At 44.0% G+C, this 19984-nt stretch overlaps 1 protein-coding gene across 11 annotated transcripts in view; it reads left to right on the forward strand.

The window, feature by feature from the left end:
- The window catches only part of OBSCN (obscurin, cytoskeletal calmodulin and titin-interacting RhoGEF), a 3169051-nt gene that overhangs the window by 2629129 nt on the left and 519938 nt on the right, over nucleotides 1-19984 (forward strand). For all 11 annotated transcript variants that reach the window (XM_069647058.1, XM_069647065.1, XM_069647061.1 and 8 more), the window contains one exon: nucleotides 7521-11118. In XM_069647058.1, the coding sequence (XP_069503159.1) occupies nucleotides 7521-11118 (3598 nt within the window). The remainder of the gene's footprint in view (nucleotides 1-7520; nucleotides 11119-19984) is intronic.

The raw sequence follows: 19984 nt of genomic DNA on the forward strand, positions 1-19984 counted from the left end.
TATGGGAGCGGGGAAACAGAAGCACCGGCACCATTGTTAACGGTGCCGGTGCTTCCGTGAAGGGTCTGCTTACTGTGGCCGCTGTGCCCGGCAGGGTCGGACCTGTCGGGCATAGCGGCTCCGGCAGGCAGACTTGTACTTTGCCGGTCCGGAACCAACGCTGCTGGTGAGCTTACCGGCACCGTTGTTTCCGGACCGGCAATGAGGCCCAGTGTCTATTCATTAACTACAGACACAAACAGTCCCCTGCCTTCACTCCCCACAAATTCTCTGAACGGAGATGCCAGTCAAGGCCAAGTTCAAAGCTGGATGCACTGTCCTGTGGCCTAGGAAATAAGAGATGGTGTCTTATTTAATTGGAAGAAGCAGTTCCTTGATGTCGCTGCCCCCACCACTATACTGATGACCTGCTGAGTGTTCAAGGTTGGTAAGACCAATGCCAACCAATCACAACTCTCAAAATGATGCCACCCTGTAACTGTTGCATTAGCCAATTACTTGTTGCTAAGATGATGTCTTTCTTATCTTTATCAATTCTTGGATGTCCAAGGTGGGGCCATCAGATTGTTATTTTCAATGAAAAGACTAACCCATGTATAGACTATATGTAGAAAATTCCCCTAACCAATCCCTCAATCCCGTAGCTTTTTGCAACTAAGATTTTAATGTGACATCAATTATGATGTGTTTTTTGATTATTCAAACTAAATGTAATCATTGAAAAATCCCCAAAATATATTACTGTAATTTTTATTTCGCATTTCAAGCCATTTCAAGCCAAATTCAGTAAATTGTGAAAAGTAGGCTGGAAATCTAATGTTCAAGTTGAAGCAAAAGGTAATACTTCCTTCCTGATAAAATAATCGATGGCTCGTGCATTCTTGTAGCTCAAGCTCCAGTGACTACAAAATATTGTTTAAGTCATTATAAGGTAAATAGAACTATCCCCATTCTCTTGAATGAGACAGTAGGGAATGCATTTCAATTCTATGCCAAGACCGGAGGCTCCCATTATGCTTCTCTTTCTTTTATTCGACAATAAAGAAAAGAGCTCAGCAGCAAGATATTTGTGCACCAAAAGTGAGTGTGCCATGAGTAATGTGCAGAAAACAGGTGCACCAAATATATATAATACACATAGCAATGTAACAGTAATATAACAGTAATATCTTAATATAAAAGGTAAGAGTCTCTGAAGAAACTACATTTCCCAGGGAGCTTGGCTCCAGTTCATTTTGAGGCCATCAACACGTGACCTAGTCCACCAATAGTAGTTCAGATCCCCTGCATAAACAGTCCTAAACATGATGACACTTCCTCTTTCTTTGCTGCTCACAGCACGAGATAAGCCCTGGAAAGCCTGCCAGGACAAAGTATTGGACATAGCAGGTCCACTAGCAAAATCTCCGATCTTGCGAATGCAGCCATCTCATCATCGGACCCCATCGACCCAGTGATACTGTCCGGTTGGGTCCAGAGGGCTATTTGCCTCTTGGGCAACGCCAGTTGCGCCATCTCAACAGAGCGACGGAAAGGCATCCTATACAAGATAGATGCCAAATTAACCGAACTGGCAGACACATAATACGGCCCAACGGCGCAAGGCCAGCTTTTCGGAGACCCTTTCATGAAGGAGATGACAACATTCGTCGGGACATTCACGGCGTTAGACAAAGCACAGGCTTCAATAAAAAGAGTATTTGCAACCAAGTTTTTCTCCAGGGCCGGACGAGGAAGAGGTCGCTCTTCCGGCCGTTACTTCTTCGACAAGAGACCTCAACAATCTCGAGGTCAGCATAATTCCTGGCAAGAACGCCCCAACACTTTCTTCCCCTCGAGAGGTCATGGTAGAGGGCGTCCCTGGCGGAGAGTGGCCAGATACCCAGCCCAGCAACAATCCACAGGTCAGTGTACTGATAACTGCGCCAGCGCCACTAACACCTACAGGAGGGAGGTTAAGGATGTTTTCAAATGCTTGGGATACCTTATCGGGAGATGCCTGGGTCAGGGACACAGCTCGGGGTCTACACCTAGAGCTTTTTACACAGCCCGTTCAGACATGTCGCCCCACTCCCATAGCAATGTCTCTATCAGACCAAACCGCCTTAGACAGCGAAATACTCAGTCTCCATCAGAAGCACGCGATTCGCCCCTGCTCAAGTCAAGGATGCTTCTTCATTCCCATTTTTCTGGTACACAGGAAGCAAAAAGTGCGCCCAGTCATAAACCTCAGAGCGCTCAACGAGTTCATCCTTTACCGCCATTTCAAAATGGAAGGTATACACATGCTTAGAGATCTTCTCAGACCGAACGACTGGCTTATGCGCCTAGACTTAAAAGACGCTTACCTCGCAGTACCGATCCATCAAACACACATCAGTTACCTCAGATTCTCCTGGAGAAACTGAGACTGGGAATTCACAAGTCTCCCATTCAGACTCTCTTCGGCGCCTTGGGTATTCACCAAACTCTTAAGACCTGTAGTAGCTCGATTAAGAGAGCAAGGTGTTTGTCTCATAATTTATCTAGACGACATTATTTTCATGGCCCAGTCACAGGAGTTAGTTCAGAAACAAACCAAACTGGCAATAAACTTGCTGCACAGCCTAGGTTTTCTTATAAACTGGGAGAAGTCAGTTCTACTTCCATCAAGAAATATGGAATTTCTAGGATTCATAGTGGATACACAGAATTCGCAGCTTCGACTCCCATCAGCCAAGATTCACTCTACCAAAAGAGAAATACGCAGACTCTTACAGAAGAACATGTTCTCCCTTCGAGAACTAGCAAGAGTGATAGGGCTACTTTCATCTTCCATTCAAGGAATATTTCCCGGCCCTCTTCACTATCGAGAGCTGCAAAGATTACAAGGCCAACACTTAAGGAGAAAACTTTCTTATTCTCAACTCCTGACACTGTCTCCTCAAGCAAGGACAGAGCTCAACTGGTGGCTCTCTCACATGGAAGCCTGGAACGGCAGAGCCATCTTCGGTTCCGCTCTAGATATTATTATCGAGTCGGATGCCAGTCGCTCCGGTTGGGGAGCGAGATGCGGTCCCATAGCCACGGGAGATACTTGGTCCCCACAGGAGCTGGACCTTCATATCAATTGTCTAGAGCTTCTTGCAGGTTCCTTTGCAGTGCGCTCTTTTGCCAAAGGCAAAGCGAGTTGCTGTATTTTACTAAAGATGGACAACATCTCAGCGGTAAGATACATCAACCATCTGGGCGGCACCAAGTCGAGACCCCTAGCAGAATTAGCCAAAGACTTCTGGCATTTCTGTCTGGATCACCAGATTTCAGTTACAGCGGAGTACCTTCCAGGCCTCTCAAATGCAGTAGCGGACTGGTACTCACGCCACTCGACAGATTACAGCGATTGGAGAATCAACAGAGAGATTTTCCTTCAGGAGATCTGGGGTCCGATGTCCATAGACCTCTTTGCTTCCAGACTCAACTCCCAACTACCAGCTTTCTACAGCTGGAGGCCGGACCCAGCAGCAGCTGCAACAGACGCATTCCTACAGTCATGTCACAGGGAATACTGTATGCCTTTCCCCCTTTCAATATGATAGCGAGGACACTGGAGAAGGCCCATCAGGAGCATGCAAATCTGATCCTTGAAGTGCCGGTCTGGACATCTCAGACTTGGTATCCAGTTCTTCTGGAACTTTCTACGGATTCTCCAATCCTACTACCCCAGTTTCCGGATCTTCTATTAGATCCATCAGGTCAACGTCATCCTCTCTTCCTCAGCAGATCTCTGACCTTAGCAGCCTGGAGGATTTCAGGTCAAGATGGAGAGTCCCAGGCATGTCTCACAAAGCGATCAACCTCATCGAAGAGAGCTGGGCTCCTAGTACCCGGAAAAGATACTCCAACACTTGGAGCATCTGGAGCTCCTGGTGTCGTGAGAAAGGATTACATCCAATTTCAGCACCTATAGAAGAGCTTTTGAATTTCCTAGCATCTCTAGCGGAAAAAGGGCTCGCCTACAGGTCTGTGAACGCCTACCGTTCAGCAATTTCCGCAGTTCACGACCTTATCCAAGGAGTACCAGCAGGAGAACACCACCTCGTCTGCAGGTTGCTCAAGGGTGTAAGGCTAACCGTCCCACCTCCAGCTCGCTATGACAAGCTTTGGGACGTTAATAAAGTACTGAACCTTTTTCTGGCATGGCCCAATAACAAAGAACTATCGCGTACAGCCCTATCTGGCAAACTCACTACTCTACTCTGCTTGGTCTCCTGCAGGAGAGTTTCAGACATCCGAGCTCTAGATCTAGCAGGCAGAACCTTTTCTCCTGATGGCATTGTATTCCATATTCATAGAAGAACAAAGTGCAATTCCAGGGTGATTTCCTATCCCGCCTTTAGAGATCAACGGAATCTCTCCTTGGTTAAATGCTTGAAAGTCTAAGATGAAAAGACGGCTCCACTCAAAACCTCCCCTAACGGGCAGCTACTGATCGCTCTGCGTAAACCGCACAAAGCAGTATCAGCACCGACCTTAGCACGTTGGGTCCGGTGGACGCTACCTCAAGCAGGGATAGACACCAAGCATTTCGGAGCCCATTCAGCTAGAGGAGCCATGGCCTCTAAAGCATTTCAGGCAGGAGTTTGCCTAGAAGGTATCATGAGGATGGCAGACTGGGCTAGTGAATCAGTTTTCAAACAATTCTACCTAAAGCCAGTAGATCAGCCGGCATCTATTGTGGTAAGTAAGCTTTAAACAAGCATAATGGGAGCCTCTGGTCTTGACATAGAATAAAGATTTTCCATAATAACTTACTAGAAAGTCTTAATTCTATTAAAGACTCGGAGGCGAGCATTATCCCACCCGGCGAGAAAATAACAACATGTTACCTGATGTTAATTAAAGATGTAATGAAAAGATTAATGTTCTGAAATTTACATGTTCACTATCGGAATAACTCCAAGATTTTCTCCCACCCTGATAAAGGATCTAGGGTTGTCATATACAAGAGACTAAAGTTTTCCTTTTTCTTGACAGCGCCTGCAGACAAGTCCGCCTGATCTCGGCCCGACACAAGTTCTTCTTCTTCAAGTTAGCTACAATTATCTCCTACTATGGACAGCCAAGTTCGCAGCCCAGAAAGAGGAAGTGTCATCATGTTTAGGACTCTTTATACAGGGGATCTGAACTACTATTGGTGGACTAGGTCACGTGTTGATGGCCTCAAAATGAACTCGAGCCAAGCTCCCTGGGAAATGTAGTTTCTTCAGAGACTCTTACCTTTTATATTAAGATATTACTTTTATATTACTGTTACATTGCTATGTTTATTATATATATTTGGTGCACCTGTTTTCTGCACATTACTCATGGCACACTCACTTTTGGTGCACAAATATCTTGCTGCTGAGCTCTTTTCTTTATTGTCGAATAAAAGAAAGAGAAGCATAATGCTCGCCTCCGAGTCTTTAATAGAATTAAGACTTTCTAGTAAGTTATTATGGAAAATCTTTATTCCCCCAACTTCTGCATTGTTTCCACGTTTGGCTCCTGAAGCAGACAGTCAGTAATCACTGTTGGCTGGATGAAGTTCACCTTTTACACTATGCATTTGTTGATTCATGGTAATTTTGACAGGAACCAGGTTTACAATTCATCCATTTGGCATGGCATATTTAAATGTCGCTAAAAAGGATTCTGTCCATAAATGTTGTATATAAATTGAGGCATAGCACATCAGTTGCACACAAATGCACTGGGTTTGGAATATGGTTTTCAGCCTGAAGTATTGCTCGTCTGCCCACAAACACTCTATTTATATCCCTAAGCAGTCTTACACCTCTCTATACACATTCTCCATACATTCAGAATCTATACAGAGATGTCATATGAGATGATGGTGAGGCATTCTCTGGTGAGTCCGCTCCCTGATGGAACACTTTCTTACCCAGCTATACTTCTAAACAAGGGACCACCGATTAAGATGCAGTGAGGTGAGTAGAGACGGACAAGCAGTAACCCAGAAACTCCACAATAGAGGTTAGAGTGGGGCTTCAACAAGTCCCAAGTAGGCAGTGAAACAAGACCGAGCCCCTACAGTGGGTTGAGCACCAATTGTGGCACTCCGCCTAAGACAAGAAACGCATCACCAGTAAGCAGAAAGGATGCGACTGCGCTCAACCACTCCCTACCAAATCCGATCTGGCGTAGGGGTTGAATCTGACCCTGATGGTCTGTAAAACAGAAGAATCCACTGCATATTGGAGTGCAAATTCAGCACTGCAACAACTTCCAAAAATGGGACCCAGGAAGGAGAAGATGTCATGGAATCACTGCAGGTAGAATCTGATAGAGGGGATTGAAGCCAACCAGAGAGGGGGCTGCAATGAGGAAGCTCCAGAAGATGGATTTGGGGAAGGAAGAGTCCTGACCCAGCCAATGGGAAGCATATGAAGCCATTGGGAGTGGTAGATAGCCGAGAAGGAAAATGGAGTCTGAGTTTAGTCTGAGGAGTGGACATGGCCCTACTGAGAAGCAGCAGGAGCCTAAGGAGATGACCAGTAGAAGACACCAAGGAGAAGACTATGGATAAGAGCCCAAGAATCCAAACAGCTGGATTACAGAACCAATAAATCAAGGAAAAAAGATCACTTTTCGAAGTTACTGCTGAGTGTAGCTTGTGTTTTTTTCACAAGACGACCTGGATTTTCACCCACCCTCTCTACCTTACCAAAGTTCTACTATTCAACCAGACATCCAAAGGGAGCTTCACACAACCTGGATGCTTTCTGAATTCCAAAGAACATGCCAAGTGCTGAAGCCTTAACTGTTCATGTCAGCGTTTGGATGCTAGACTATCTGTTTACTTTTCGTTATCTCTCCCAGTTTTCTCACTACAAACCTCATGAGCACTGTGAAGCAGCATAGCCAGAGGTGTTAGCACTTCATAAACATCCATAAGTAAGTAAATAAATGAAAATATGATGAATTGTTGGGTACTTGTATTGTTCCAAAGCTTTCTTTATGAACATAATTTCAAGCACTATTATATGTTGCCCTGTCTTGTTACTGATACATGGCAACTAAGTGAATCTGTGAGCTGTGTGATTAGGTGGGAGCCCAAACCCCACTTCCTGTATGAAATATGTGCACTAGAAAAGGTCTGTCAATACTTGCCTCATTGCATCAAGAATAACCTCAAAAACATTGTGAACTGTATTAACACAGAAAGCATCAGATGTTACAGACAGCAAATGTTTTCCTTTTTTAGTAGGGGTGGGTTTTAGGACCTCATTAAGTCCTTTTGGCAAAATATATCATCAGGTTTATTATTATAATATGTTCAATGAGTGGAAAGTGATTCCATGTGTTATTGTGCCAGTCTCCCAGTTTCAATATAGATCAAAATTGAAATGCTGTTCATTTTAATGTAGTTGCGAAATGTCATTGTGACCATTTTTCAATGAGTTAATATATAGATGATAATATATATGTTTCATGTTTCATGAAAATAATATATGAAATATTTGTATTCTTGTTTTCAGCGTTCGCTAATGAGCTATAAATCTGTGCTGCTAATGAGGTCCATTCCTGAGCTCTTGCATGGGACACCTGATACTCCATCACTTGGTGTGCCTCGACACATGGTTGAAGAAAGCAGTTCTTCCTCAACTAGTGGCTCCTCTTCAGACAATGAGTATGGTGGCACTGGCATGATGGGAGAGGGAGCAACATTGCCAGAACTGCACATGCCTGTGTTTATTGAAGGACCAGGTTTCGAAGACCATCATGAGCATGAATCTCACAACGAACAATCTGTGTCAATTGTGCAGGATGTGGCACAAGTAGCAATGGGTCAAATTGTAGAATCTTCAAATAGAATGAGCGTTCTAGAGGACAAATCCACAACTGACAAAGACCAGCCTGAGGCCAGTTATGCTTCCATGGGATTGGAAGTCACATCAGAGCTTGCAGAAAAGGCAGCTGAAGAAATGGGCCCAGCTAAGCATGTATTGTTCAAGGCAGCAACAATAGAAGTTGGTGACCTTGCTCCAAAAAGAGAAAAGACTGAGTGCTTGATCCGAGGATCCTCAGCTGACAGTGCTTTGTTGCCTCAAGCAGACAGATCTTCAATGTATGTCCCAAGACAGAGTGTCATCAAGAGCACATTCTACAATGAAGCATGCGAGCGCCAAGGAGTTTTCCAGAGAGAAGGATTACCTATGGACAATGAATATGTCAAACACCTTGAAAGAGCAAGAAGAAGCTACCTGAAATCAGGCTACTCGAAAAGAACCTTTAGTGGTCTGAGAGAACCGCTGCTGGAGCAATTTGGCATGGATGAAGAAGAAGGAATGCTGGTTCATGAGAACAAGGGTCGACAGAAAAGACAAACAGAAGATCTACCAAAATCGGTTTCCTTTGACATCACAAAGGGATCACCAAAGTCTGCCTACACCAGTTCTTCCAGAAGCCGATCATTGGACGATTACAAACCAAGGGACACCAGCCCATATGCAAACCGATTTTTAGAAAAACCTGACTCTAATGTCTTGGAGACAATAGACAAACAAAGCCAAAGGGAGCCACAGTTCTGTGATCTATATAACACCGCTCTTGAAGAACTTTCCTCAAGATTTGGCTCACAGAAAGAAACAAGAGTACCTCCAGGAGAATTGCCTGATTCCACCATGCAGCATGCAGATGGTAGTATGTGTCCAAGTGTCAGTCATCAAATACCCAAACCTGTTGCGTATGTTCCTGACAAAAACACGTTTTCTGTAGACGAGCTTGAGGTAGGAAGAGCAGTTCTTAATGCCAGTCATAAATTGACACTTCCAACTGCAGATCTTTCAATAGAAAGACCTGTAACTGTAGACCTGTATGGTGAGGAAAGTGTAAATCAATATACACCAGTGTCTGTGTATCTTAAAGAACAAGTAGCTTCTGCAACCCAGCATGAAGATATAAGTATTAGTGCTATTGACCAAAATCAAAGGTTTGCTACCGAAAAAGCAGATACTCTTCAAAGACATCTATCCTCCTCAGTACAGTTTGATGAAAGTGTGGTACCAGACCAATATGAAGGAAACACACTTGCTTTACATTCTCATAAAGAAAGGCCCCCCACTGCTACACAGGGTGATGTTTTCATAGATGCATATCAAAGGATTCCAGGAATACCTGATTCTTCCAAACACAAGCAAGCCCCTTCAACACAGTGTAAAGAGGAACATGCTTCTGCAGTTCAACCTCAGAGTGATATACTGATGTCAGACCACAACTCTACAACTCAACAGCGTGATAAAAACATTCACACAGTCCGATATCAAGTGACCATGCCTGTTTCAGAGCATCCCACAGACGGAACAGATTATACTGCACTATGGGATGGCAAAACAGTTCAAATTGTTCACAGGGAAGAGACTGCAACCATGCCAGAGCATAGGCCGGGCTCAACAACACAGTGCAGTGACAAAACCATTATTACAGTACAGTTTGAAGATGCTACTCTTGTATCGGACTGTTCCAAAGTAGGACCAGCTTCTGCAACACAGAGTGATGGTGAAAACACCATTTTAATAGTCCAGCATCACAGGTCAACACCTGTGTCTGATTTCCCCAAACAAAGCAGGACACCTACAACATCAAGTGATAATGAAAGTACAATTTTAATTGTCAGACATCAAACATCCATGCCAATGTCAGATTTTGCAAAAGACACAATATCTTCTGACGCACATTCTGATAAGGAAAACACAGTTTTAGTAGCTCAGCATCAAAGGACAACACCAGTGTCAGATTACTCCCAAGCAAATACCTCATCTGCCATACAAAGTGATGAAGGAGGCACTACTGTTGTATTCAAGCATCACATGACTTCACCAGGTGCAGGCTCTTCTAAGACATCCCCCATTTATGCATTCCAGAATCATGATGTTAGTTCAGAAGTACCAGTTGAACACCAAAAAGATACTACAAGCTCAGGGAGCCATTGTGCAACAAAAGATCCCTTGGTCGAGAAATCACTGCACTTATACCCTTACAGTAATGAACAGTGTGTTACCATTGAATGCATAGTTGATGAAATGGTTTACCTTTCTGAAGAAATGAATGTTTTAGCAAAGTCCATGTCTACTGAATATGAGTCTGAAAAAGACAATGATTCAAAAAAGATAAGATTTCAGCAGGTTCCTCCCACACTTTCAGCAATGAGCTCCTCCAGCCTTGAGACAGATCTAAAAAGACACACTGATGACACTGAGGGTGGTTTTGTGAAGGTAGTGGAATCCAGCACAATGTCTGTTAAAAATCTACAGGCTGCCTCCAGTACTCAGCACAGCATGTTTGGATCATTCGATCAGGCACAAACATCCCCTCTCCACCACGAGCACTTGGAGGAAGCAATGGTTGAAAGTGGAAGCTCCAGCAAAACATACTTTTCCCATTCTGGTAGTTCAGGGACAGGAAGAAGGTCAGATAATTTTTCTGATTTTGAAGAGGCCGGCAGAGAATCTGAAGTTTCACTTGTCGAGATTTCAGACCTTCTGGAAGAAAGGAGTCAGACTAGTTCTGCTGCAGTGGATTCTTCATCCTTTGAACCTCCATATGTTCACCTATCAGATCTCTATGATATGAAACATGCAACTGATGCTCGAGACATCCACGCTGCTCAAGAAGCATCCAGAGATAGATCGTCTCTCTCTACGGATGAACTGCTTCAGCTGAGCTTTGAGAAAGAAACACCATCACATCTAACTGAGGACTTCACCGGGTATCAAAATGTTTCTCAAGGCATTATGGTGCAAACAACGCAAACATTTTATGAGAACATTCATGGCAACATTCTGGAACCTGCTTCAAACAGTGTGACGTCTGACAGAGGATGGAGTAGTGCATCGAAGGAACGCTCATCCATCAGTTCAGAGCACTTATATAACTACCCTAAAAAGACTAGTAAAGAGCATAGGAGCTCCTCGTCCCTTAAACAAAGGAAATCAGGGCTCTTCCGGCCCAACGGGAAGTCTGAGCCAATGGAGAAGTCTTCAGAACAAAGTTTGAAGCAAAAGGTGAAAGCTTCTGTAGCCAACATTTCAAGAATTATCAAAATAAAAAAGTCAAGTGAGCAGGAAAGGAAAGAAGGTACTAATGTAATCTTTGAATCAAATTGTCATATTTCTCGATATTGCATGGTACACATTTGAGACATCTTACAGCAGGGGGGCTTCATCCTGTGGCTCACCAGATGTTTTGGACTACAACTCCTATGCTATGTCCCCATTAACTATGCTTGATAGGGCTGATGGGATTTGTAGTCCCAAACATCTGGTGATCCAAAGGTTTCAGGCTCTTCTCTTACAGTATGCGTAGTGGCTGCATAGGATGGTAGCAGCCATCAGGATTTTCAGGCAGTTTAAAAGTATTTTCTTATGTCTTGCTGGATTTTTCTGTGTCTTTTCTAGATTTACATGACACCAAATGTACACACCCACACACATGTACATATTTATTAGTACAACGTGTTCAACAAATAAGTGCTGCTCCTGCTTCCTATGTTTGTTTAAGACCTCTGTCAAAGAAGAACAACAATAGCTAACAAAGCCTCTGATTTTTCAACAGAAGTACTAAAATGAGTGGAAGCATGATTGTGTGATGACCCTGAAATGTGCTCGAGAAGCCCTTGAAGTGTGACCGTAATGTTATGAAGTCCATTTCCTGACAACATTCCTGGTGATGATTGGGTCATAAAGGGGGCCAGGATCCCCCACAAGCCAGATGATGCTAGGCAAAGGGATGGCTTGATGAGGATCCCTGGGATAACCCCACCATGCAACATGCAGCAGGCAGAGGCTAGTCATATTGCAACCTTTGAAGCTCCGGCCCCTTTAAAGGAACCACGGATGGTCTTGCTGAGCCGGCAGCACCTACAAACTCAGCTCCCCATGCTGAGCAGGCAGCACCTAGACACTCCGCTCCCCTTGCTGAGCCGGCAGCCCCTACACACTACGCTCCCCTTGTGCAGGTCCAAAAATCACATCCAAAGCCACAGGGGAAAGTAGTGGAACCAGGAACCTGATTTAAGACAGAAACCTGAGCATTTAATTTGTTACTTTAGAAGGTCTCCAAATGCATACACCTAAGGCCTGTTCATCTAAGGGATTTACTAACTCCACATCAAAACTGTAAACCATCCCCAGGGGCAGTGCCCATCAGCTAATCTCCATACCAATTGCATAGGGAGGCACACTTAAGTTGCCTTATACCAGAGAAAGGCTGGAAAGTGGGGACAAGATCCGATAAAGGAAAGGGCCTGTGTCAAAAGGCTGTGGAAGTTCAGAGAAGGCACTTATTTCGAGACAGTTGGTGAAGGGAGAAGATGGAGCTGAAGCAGGAGACAGATGGCCTGAGGAGAGTCCTAGGAGGTTGGGGAAAGAAAGTCTCAAGAAGCTGGGATAAGAGCCAGGAGGGGAGACCCAAGGGCTAGTGGAGGGAAAGATCCACGAGCCTAGGTGGAGGAAGACTCAAAGGAATGGGCAAAAAAGAGCCACAAGGCACAGATTTGGAGGAGACAGGAGGGTGGAGGGGAGACCAGGGAATTTGGGGAAAGTCCCAGGAGGCTTGAGCGATAAAGGCCCAGGATGCATGGGAGGGATGGACCCAGGAGATGGGGAGAGAGAGAGACCCAACAGACTGGGGAGACACAGATCCAGAAAGAGTCAGATATATTATAGTGCACACTATAGTTAAATTGGGTTTCAGTCTAGTCCCTATACATTTTCCCATAGAGAAAAAGTCAAGCTTTTGCTCAAGCACACAGCCGGAACTGCTGGACGGAATTGCACCAGTACGATACAACTTTTCCGATTACCACGAGGGTCTGGGGTTATTCCGATCAGTAGTTTAAAAATATTTAACGGGGAAGGAGGTGTCCCCTTCTCCTAAAGTTATAGCTATATCTCCCATGGTGCTTTGCAGCAGTGAGGCTGACCGTCTTTTCAGAAATGAAAAAGCAGTAATTTTTCACCAAAATTCGATTGCTTATAACTTTTGACTTGCTGGATGGATTTGGAATTTTTTTTCAAAACAAAGAGATTTTCTACCACGCTCAAAAAGGTCCTAATTTGGCATGGCCCCAGATCCCTGCACCATATAGTGCAGCTGAGGTGGCTTGTACTTTATACAGTTCTAAAGCTGGTGTCAAGGCTCCCCTCCCATGTGTTTGGAAGACCTTCCTGATACCCCCACTATACTTGTTTACGGTTATAGTTGCTTTTATAACTTGCTCACCTCAGGTAAAATTTTCTGCAAAACACAACCCCAGATAATTGTATCTGTCAACATGCTCCAGTATGACTCCTTCTATCTCTCTACGTTATTAGATATATTTTCTATACAAATACCTTCAAGGGACTCAAATCATATTCTTGGTAATGCAGTTATCTAATCCCATGGGAAGCAGCTTTGCCATTTAAGTTGTTCATCATAACAGAGAATGGTCTGTGCAAAGGCTGCTCAGATTGGGGACAGTGATATACATAGCTCACCAGTAATATTCATTTGATGATCGATTGGGGACGGTTCCGATTGTTGAGAGGCATACAATACTCATAGGCCCTGATTCCTGAATTATTTGCGCCGAAAAAAACGGGATTTGTGCGCCATTCTGCCCGCAAATCCCTGTTTAACAAATGGGGATTTACGGGCAGAATGGCGCACAAATCCCGTTTTTTTCGGCGCAAATAATGCATGAATCAGTCTTATAGTGAATTCATGTTATTTTTGTCATATGAATTTCGACTTCAAGGTTTTGATGATCGAAAAGAATACTTTGAGGTAATTACATAATTTGAGTCCCCGTGGCAACAGTGTCTGTGTGACATACCTCTCATTAAGCTATATTATCTCATTGAAATATTAACTGTGTTCTTGCATATTTTTCTCTACTCTCTCTTAAATGTCTGTCTTATGTCATTGTACACTACTGAATTGGGTCAAATCATATAAATGTCATGTATATGTGTACAATTACGTCTAAATATCTCGTATTTGACATGGACTGTTCATGTTGGTTCTATAACGGCATGATTGTGCCTCAATGCAATATATTATCATGAACGTATATGTTGCCCTACTTTTTTGTATAAACCTTTGGGCTCTGAGCAACTTATTTTGACTAACTAATTAAAATTATGTGGATTGTGTAATATATATGCACAAATATGTAATCAACCTCAGAAGAAGAGCCTTGTTTGCTCAAAACAGGTGTCAGGCTGACATCTGATTAACATTATTTCTGCTTTCATGCAGTAAACCAAACAGTGGCTGGCAGTGTGATTGTACAACTTGCTAATTTGTTCATCCTTCTGTGGAATATTGGCCAGAATATCCACGTCCTACAATCACCTGATTGCAATCTTTTGAATGTATATTTTGCACACAAGCGCTTGGGCACCAGTGTCTTTCTGCTACTGGATTTGGTCTTCATAAATATACAGCTCCACTTTTGACCTTTTCTGTACAGGCTTCCCTCTGTCATGCTCAAGCCTGTCTTTCACCTTTCACTTTATCACACAGTTCTGCACAGGCTTCCCTCTGCCGGCTCGAGCCTGTCTTTCACTTTGTGGGGTTCCCTTACCCCACGTTTTGTCTCGGGTGTCTTTTCACTGTCAAAGACTTTCAAAACTGCAAGGATTTTACATAGACCTCTGCATGACCACTTCGACCTCTCTCTCAATAATTCTTCCACAATCCACAATCTTCCTCCTCTTACAACACCAATGCCTCTTTGTACTTGTAATTTCTTATTTTCTTTGGTTTGCCTTCTTGGCCTCTTTCATAGTTCATATATTTTGTCCTCTTGGCATATTCAAAGTTCACGTACTTTGCTTTTCATTTATTCAACTTTCTTTCGGGATCACAATTGCCTTCTTACCTTTAATTCCCAATCAACTCAGAAAATTGCACAGAGACTTTCGAATGTGCGATTTTGTCTCACAGGACCACACTGTTACTTTGCATTCATTCCTTTTTACAATTCAGCAAGTGTCCTTTCCATTACACATTTCATCCTCACACGTGCAACCTTCAGCTTTTGAGTTACAGTTACTTTCGCTTTCAACACAAACCAGACTTTTGTTGCCTTTGATAACTCACCGGTTGTGTTACTTTGCCTTCTTTCATCAACGCTCTTCATGCAGCAGTCAAGGCCATTCCCAACGCCTCCTCTGCTCCTCCACAACTCTGTCGTTCACCCAGGCGGGCTGCTTTCAAGTACCTTGAAGGTTTCTTTCTTCTGCTCACTCAGTTTCAGTCTTGGTACGCTTACGGCTTCCCGAAAGTGGGGGGTTCTCGCCTGACTCTCTCTCTCGATCTTCGTAACTGCAAATCATCCCCTTTGTCTTCTGACTTCCATCGCCTGGTTCACATCAGCACTGAAAGAGCTGTTCCTTCTCGTTCCCACCCTCGCTCAGCATGCTACCTTTTATTTGTCTGATCGGGAGTGTTAACAAGTGGCAGGTGTATATAGTTAGGACTACGTGCCTGACTCTGTTTGGCCTCATTACAAGGACAGAGGCAGTGCAAGTCAGTGGAGGTAATCTGCCTGACCTTATTCCTCATTTTACTCGGCTCAGTAGTGTTGCCAATGTAACGTGTGGAGGAATTATGGGAGTTGTAGTTTCCCATACGATAAGCAGGGATAGGGGCTAGATGGGTTGTGGAAATAGGGGGATAGCATGTCTCACCATCAGGTGTTTCTCCCCCACTCTCTGAGGACCCTCTACCCAGGTGATCCTCCCTTGCTTGTCCACCCCCAGGGTTGGGATGTTAATGTTAAAGGATAAGTATACCGTGCACTATCACCACTGGTGTGGTCCCCTGGTGCTCTGGCGGATCTGAAAAGGAAAGAGGGTGGGGTGGGTTAGTAAGGTTGAGCGGGAAAAGAGCAAGAGAGCTCTGTTGGCAGCCTCAGTTCGGTTAACACCATACGCTGAGCTTAGGTGTGGTTTCCGGTTGGTAGCCGTCATGTGTTGTTGTGCGAGGCTATGTGTGTTATGTTTTGTTGTTGCGATGTAGTGAAGTATGTGCGGTTTGTAGTGCTTTGGAGGTGTGATTATGTTTGTGTAGAGTGTGAGAGGTGTATGCAAAGGTGTGAGATTGTTTAGTGGGGTTGGTTAGTGGCATCAATATTTAGAAGCGATGCATTCCAATCTTCACAATCCTGTCTAGATGTGGCGCAATGCCAATCTTCACAATTCTGTCTAGATGTGACGCGAGCTAAGCTTGACCGTTCTATCTAGATGTGACGCAATTCTAGTTTTCACAATTCTGTCTCGATAAGATGTGAGCTAGTATTACGATTCTGTCTAGATTTGGCGCAATGCTAGTGTTAGGCAAGATTGTATGTCGTAACCCTCTGGGAGACTACACCACCCTTGTCCTCTTGGCAATAGTTAACCCAACGTTTGGTATAGGCCTGTACTACACAAGTTGGTAGTGTGATTGAGCAGCCAGGCTTATCTCAAGAGGAATCCAAAAGTGATGGCCTTTCCCTGGCTACCTGAGTTCTGGATCCCCAGGGACTAGGTTGTGAAACACCCTCTGTTTTTTCACACATGTTGCTTGTACTCACTTTGATGGCTACAGCCAAATAAAGTAAAGAAAATATTATTGGGTGGCGATAGCCGACCTATAGTTAAGGTGAAACATTTAATCCATAGGAATAGCAAAGATTCTATGGTCAGTAGCTTTTTAACCATAGGGTGGATCAGCACACCATTTCGAATTCTTTTATTAGACCGGGCCCCCTAGGACTGGCAAGTTTCACGCAAATCTGTGTTACGGTTCGAAAGATATAAAGGTTCAAAAAAGGGTGTGTTTTTCACTTTTCCATTTTGTTTGTACTTGACGCAGAGCCGGGTTCCCATGTAGCCAGAAAATGTGTAATACCTCCCATGATGCATTGCTGATGCCAAGGTTTTTCATTCCTGAAAGTCCGGCCATAAGAGATTCGAGAATCAAGTTCAGAATAGACATTGGAAAGTGCCCTCAATGTATATAAGGGGTGTAAATTAGGGAATTCTGAGGCCAGGGAGCATGTGGGCAGAGTAAGTAAGGTTGATTGGTCAAGGTTTGGGGCTTCAGGATAGTGTTGTTTTTTGGGGGGTTTTCAAGTGTTTTGCTGAGATCAAGAATATGCTTGACCGGCAAAATAAAAAGTAAATATTCGAAAACTATGATCCATTGACATGAAGCAATGACTGTGGTTGCTAGTTAGAGGAAGATAAGTATTTCAAGTTAATTTAGGAAGCATTAAAAAATATATATATGTTAAAGAATGCATTCTAAATTAAGTGAAAATGTGTAGAGAGTTGTATTTATTTATTTATTTTAATTCTTATAACGCGCCGCATGCCTGTAGGCCTCAGGCCGCACAAAAAACACAGACATAGACAGGACAACAAGAGAGAGCAAGCAGGATCAGAAAGGGGTCATAAGGATTACTCCATGTTAAAAAGGTAGGTTTTTATGGATTTTTTAAATAGGAGGTAGTTTTTGATTTGTCGTAGCCCTGCCGGCAGAGCATTCTAAAGTAGAGGGCCCTGAACGTCAAGCTTGGTGGCTCCAAATTTTGCGGTCTTAAATCTGGGGGAAGCAAGGACTGTGGCAGAGGATGAACAAAGATTTCTTCCATTGCTCTTGATGTTAATGCGTTCAGACAAGTAGATGGGACTGCTGAAAGAGAGGCATTTATGTGTCGTAGTGAGCATTTTATGTGTAATGCGATGTTTGACTGGTAGCCAATGAAGCTTCTTCCCGAAGATGGAGATATGGGAGCGACGAGATTGAGTGAAGATGGTCTGCACAGCATTGTTCTGGGCCACTTGTAAGGATTGGATATTTGCGGCAGTAGTACCAGACAATAGGCTATTGCAATAGTACAGTCTGGAGTTTATCAACACCGTGGATAGAAGAGCACAGTTTTCGGCTGTTAGAAATGGACAGATGTAATTGATTCGCTTATTGATCAGTCCGCAGCTAGACCTGATGTAAGAGACATGCGGCTTCATGGATAATTCGTCGTCTAAGACAACGCCCAGAGTTTTTAGTTTCCTCTGGACTGTGATGATGTTGCCTGCAATAAGGAAGTTGGAGTAATCATTATCTAGTTTGCTCCGGGTGTTCTTGGAGGATACTATCATTAGTTCGGTTTTATTGCTGTTTAAGGCTAGAGAGTTACAAGCCATCCAATCCTGGATGGCTTTGTAGATGTTATTGATGGCCTCAACATCATTTCTGTACTGACCACTAAGCTGTATGACCACCTGTGTGTCATCTGCATAGTTGCTATATGAAACACCAAGTTTGTTTAAGAGGTCCAGGAGAGGGTGAATGTACAAATTAAAAAGCAGTGGCGACAGGCAGGAGCCTTGTGGGACACCACAGGTTTGAGAGATAGGAGTGGAGTGGTGACTCCCTACACAAACACTAACCATGCGAGGGCCCAGAAAGGAGGCGATCCAGTTAGGTGCCATTGAGGAACAATTTGCGACCTCTCCAAGCCTTGTCACTAGTAAGCTGTGATCTACCAGATCAAAGGCTGCGGAGAGGTCAAGAAGCATCAGTAGTGCGGCTTGATTCTTGTCAGCAATGCTCGCCAGTGTGCACTTAAGGTCGAGCATGGCTGTTTCAGTACTATGCCGAGCCCTATAACCTGACTGTCGAGTGCCGAGGATCTTGTGTTCTTCAACATGATCCTGGAGTTGTTTCTAGGCCAGTTTGTCCAGTATCTTCAGTATAAAAGGCACAATGGTTATTGGTCTATAATTATCCTTCTTGGTGCGGTATAAATTTTATTTTTTCAGCAAGGGTATTATCCAAGCTGATTTTAGCACATCTGGTACCACACCTTTGTCAAAAGATAGGTTTATCAACTTGGTAATCCAGGGTACTAGCAAGTCAGTCGATTCTTTGAAAATGTTCGTGGGACAGTCGTCACCAGGGCAGGAAGTAGATTGAAGATTGTGTATGACCTTGAGCACTTCCTTTTCAGAATAGTGGGAAAAGGAGAATTGGGGTAGTTTATCTTCATTGTTATTGAGGTGCTTGGCATTTTTTGTGGGCAGTGATTGTGTTACGTTGCTAAGAGCTTTATTGATTTTGTCTTTATGAGATTACATTTTCGAAAGGAAAACATCGTGGATGTCTTAAGATGATTTAGTGTTCTGCGTTTGTGTATTGAGCTCAAGAACTGTTACAATGTGTTTTGATTGGATGAGGTTTTCATGTGATCTGAAGGAACGCTTCTCGATTCTGTGCGGTTCTCGAAGTCAGGCTTTGTACAGAAGTTTTAAAATGTTATTTAAGATTGTTTAATGCAGAGGTATTCAAACTGTTGGTGGCCCTGCCCCCTAGGTGGGCGTGGCCGCATTCTGTGGGGGCACGAGGCCCAAGCCTGAAAAGTTAAGGAGGGAAAAAAAAGCAGGAGTGGAAGGAGGCCTGGGCAGGTGCTGCTCATCCATAATGGGCAAGGGGGTGTCGACTCAGTGGCCAACTCACCCATTATGGAGGAGCCGAGGTGCTAGCCCAGTGAAACACTGAGTGCTCTGTTAGCTGCTTTTTCTAGCTGAGGGAGTGCTCCTGGGCTAGCTGAACCGTTCAGTTTCCCAGCCAGCTATCCTCATTCGCATTAAACATTCTATCCAGTTCAAATTCATGTGTATGCGCAGTGTGGTTGTGAAAAATCTTTGTACTCAATGGGCCTCATTACGACCCTGGCGCTAAGTGTTTAACGGCGCCGTAAAAGGCTGCGGCGCCGTTAAAGACTTAGCGCCTTACTAAGAGGTCCCTTTGCGGGACCCGACCTTAACGGCTGGTCTACACCAGCCGTTAAAGTAGGGACCCGCAAAGGGACCTTGGTGCTAAGTACAGTACCTCAATTTGCGGTACCGTACTTAGCGCCTTCCCCATTCCCATAGAGCCCTATTAGGCGAAAATGGGAATGGGGAAG

The sequence above is a fragment of the Ambystoma mexicanum genome, chromosome 2q (genome assembly GCF_040938575.1).
Source record: "Ambystoma mexicanum isolate Mex_15411 chromosome 2q, UKY_AmexF1_1, whole genome shotgun sequence".
Lineage (NCBI taxonomy): Eukaryota > Metazoa > Chordata > Amphibia > Caudata > Ambystomatidae > Ambystoma > Ambystoma mexicanum.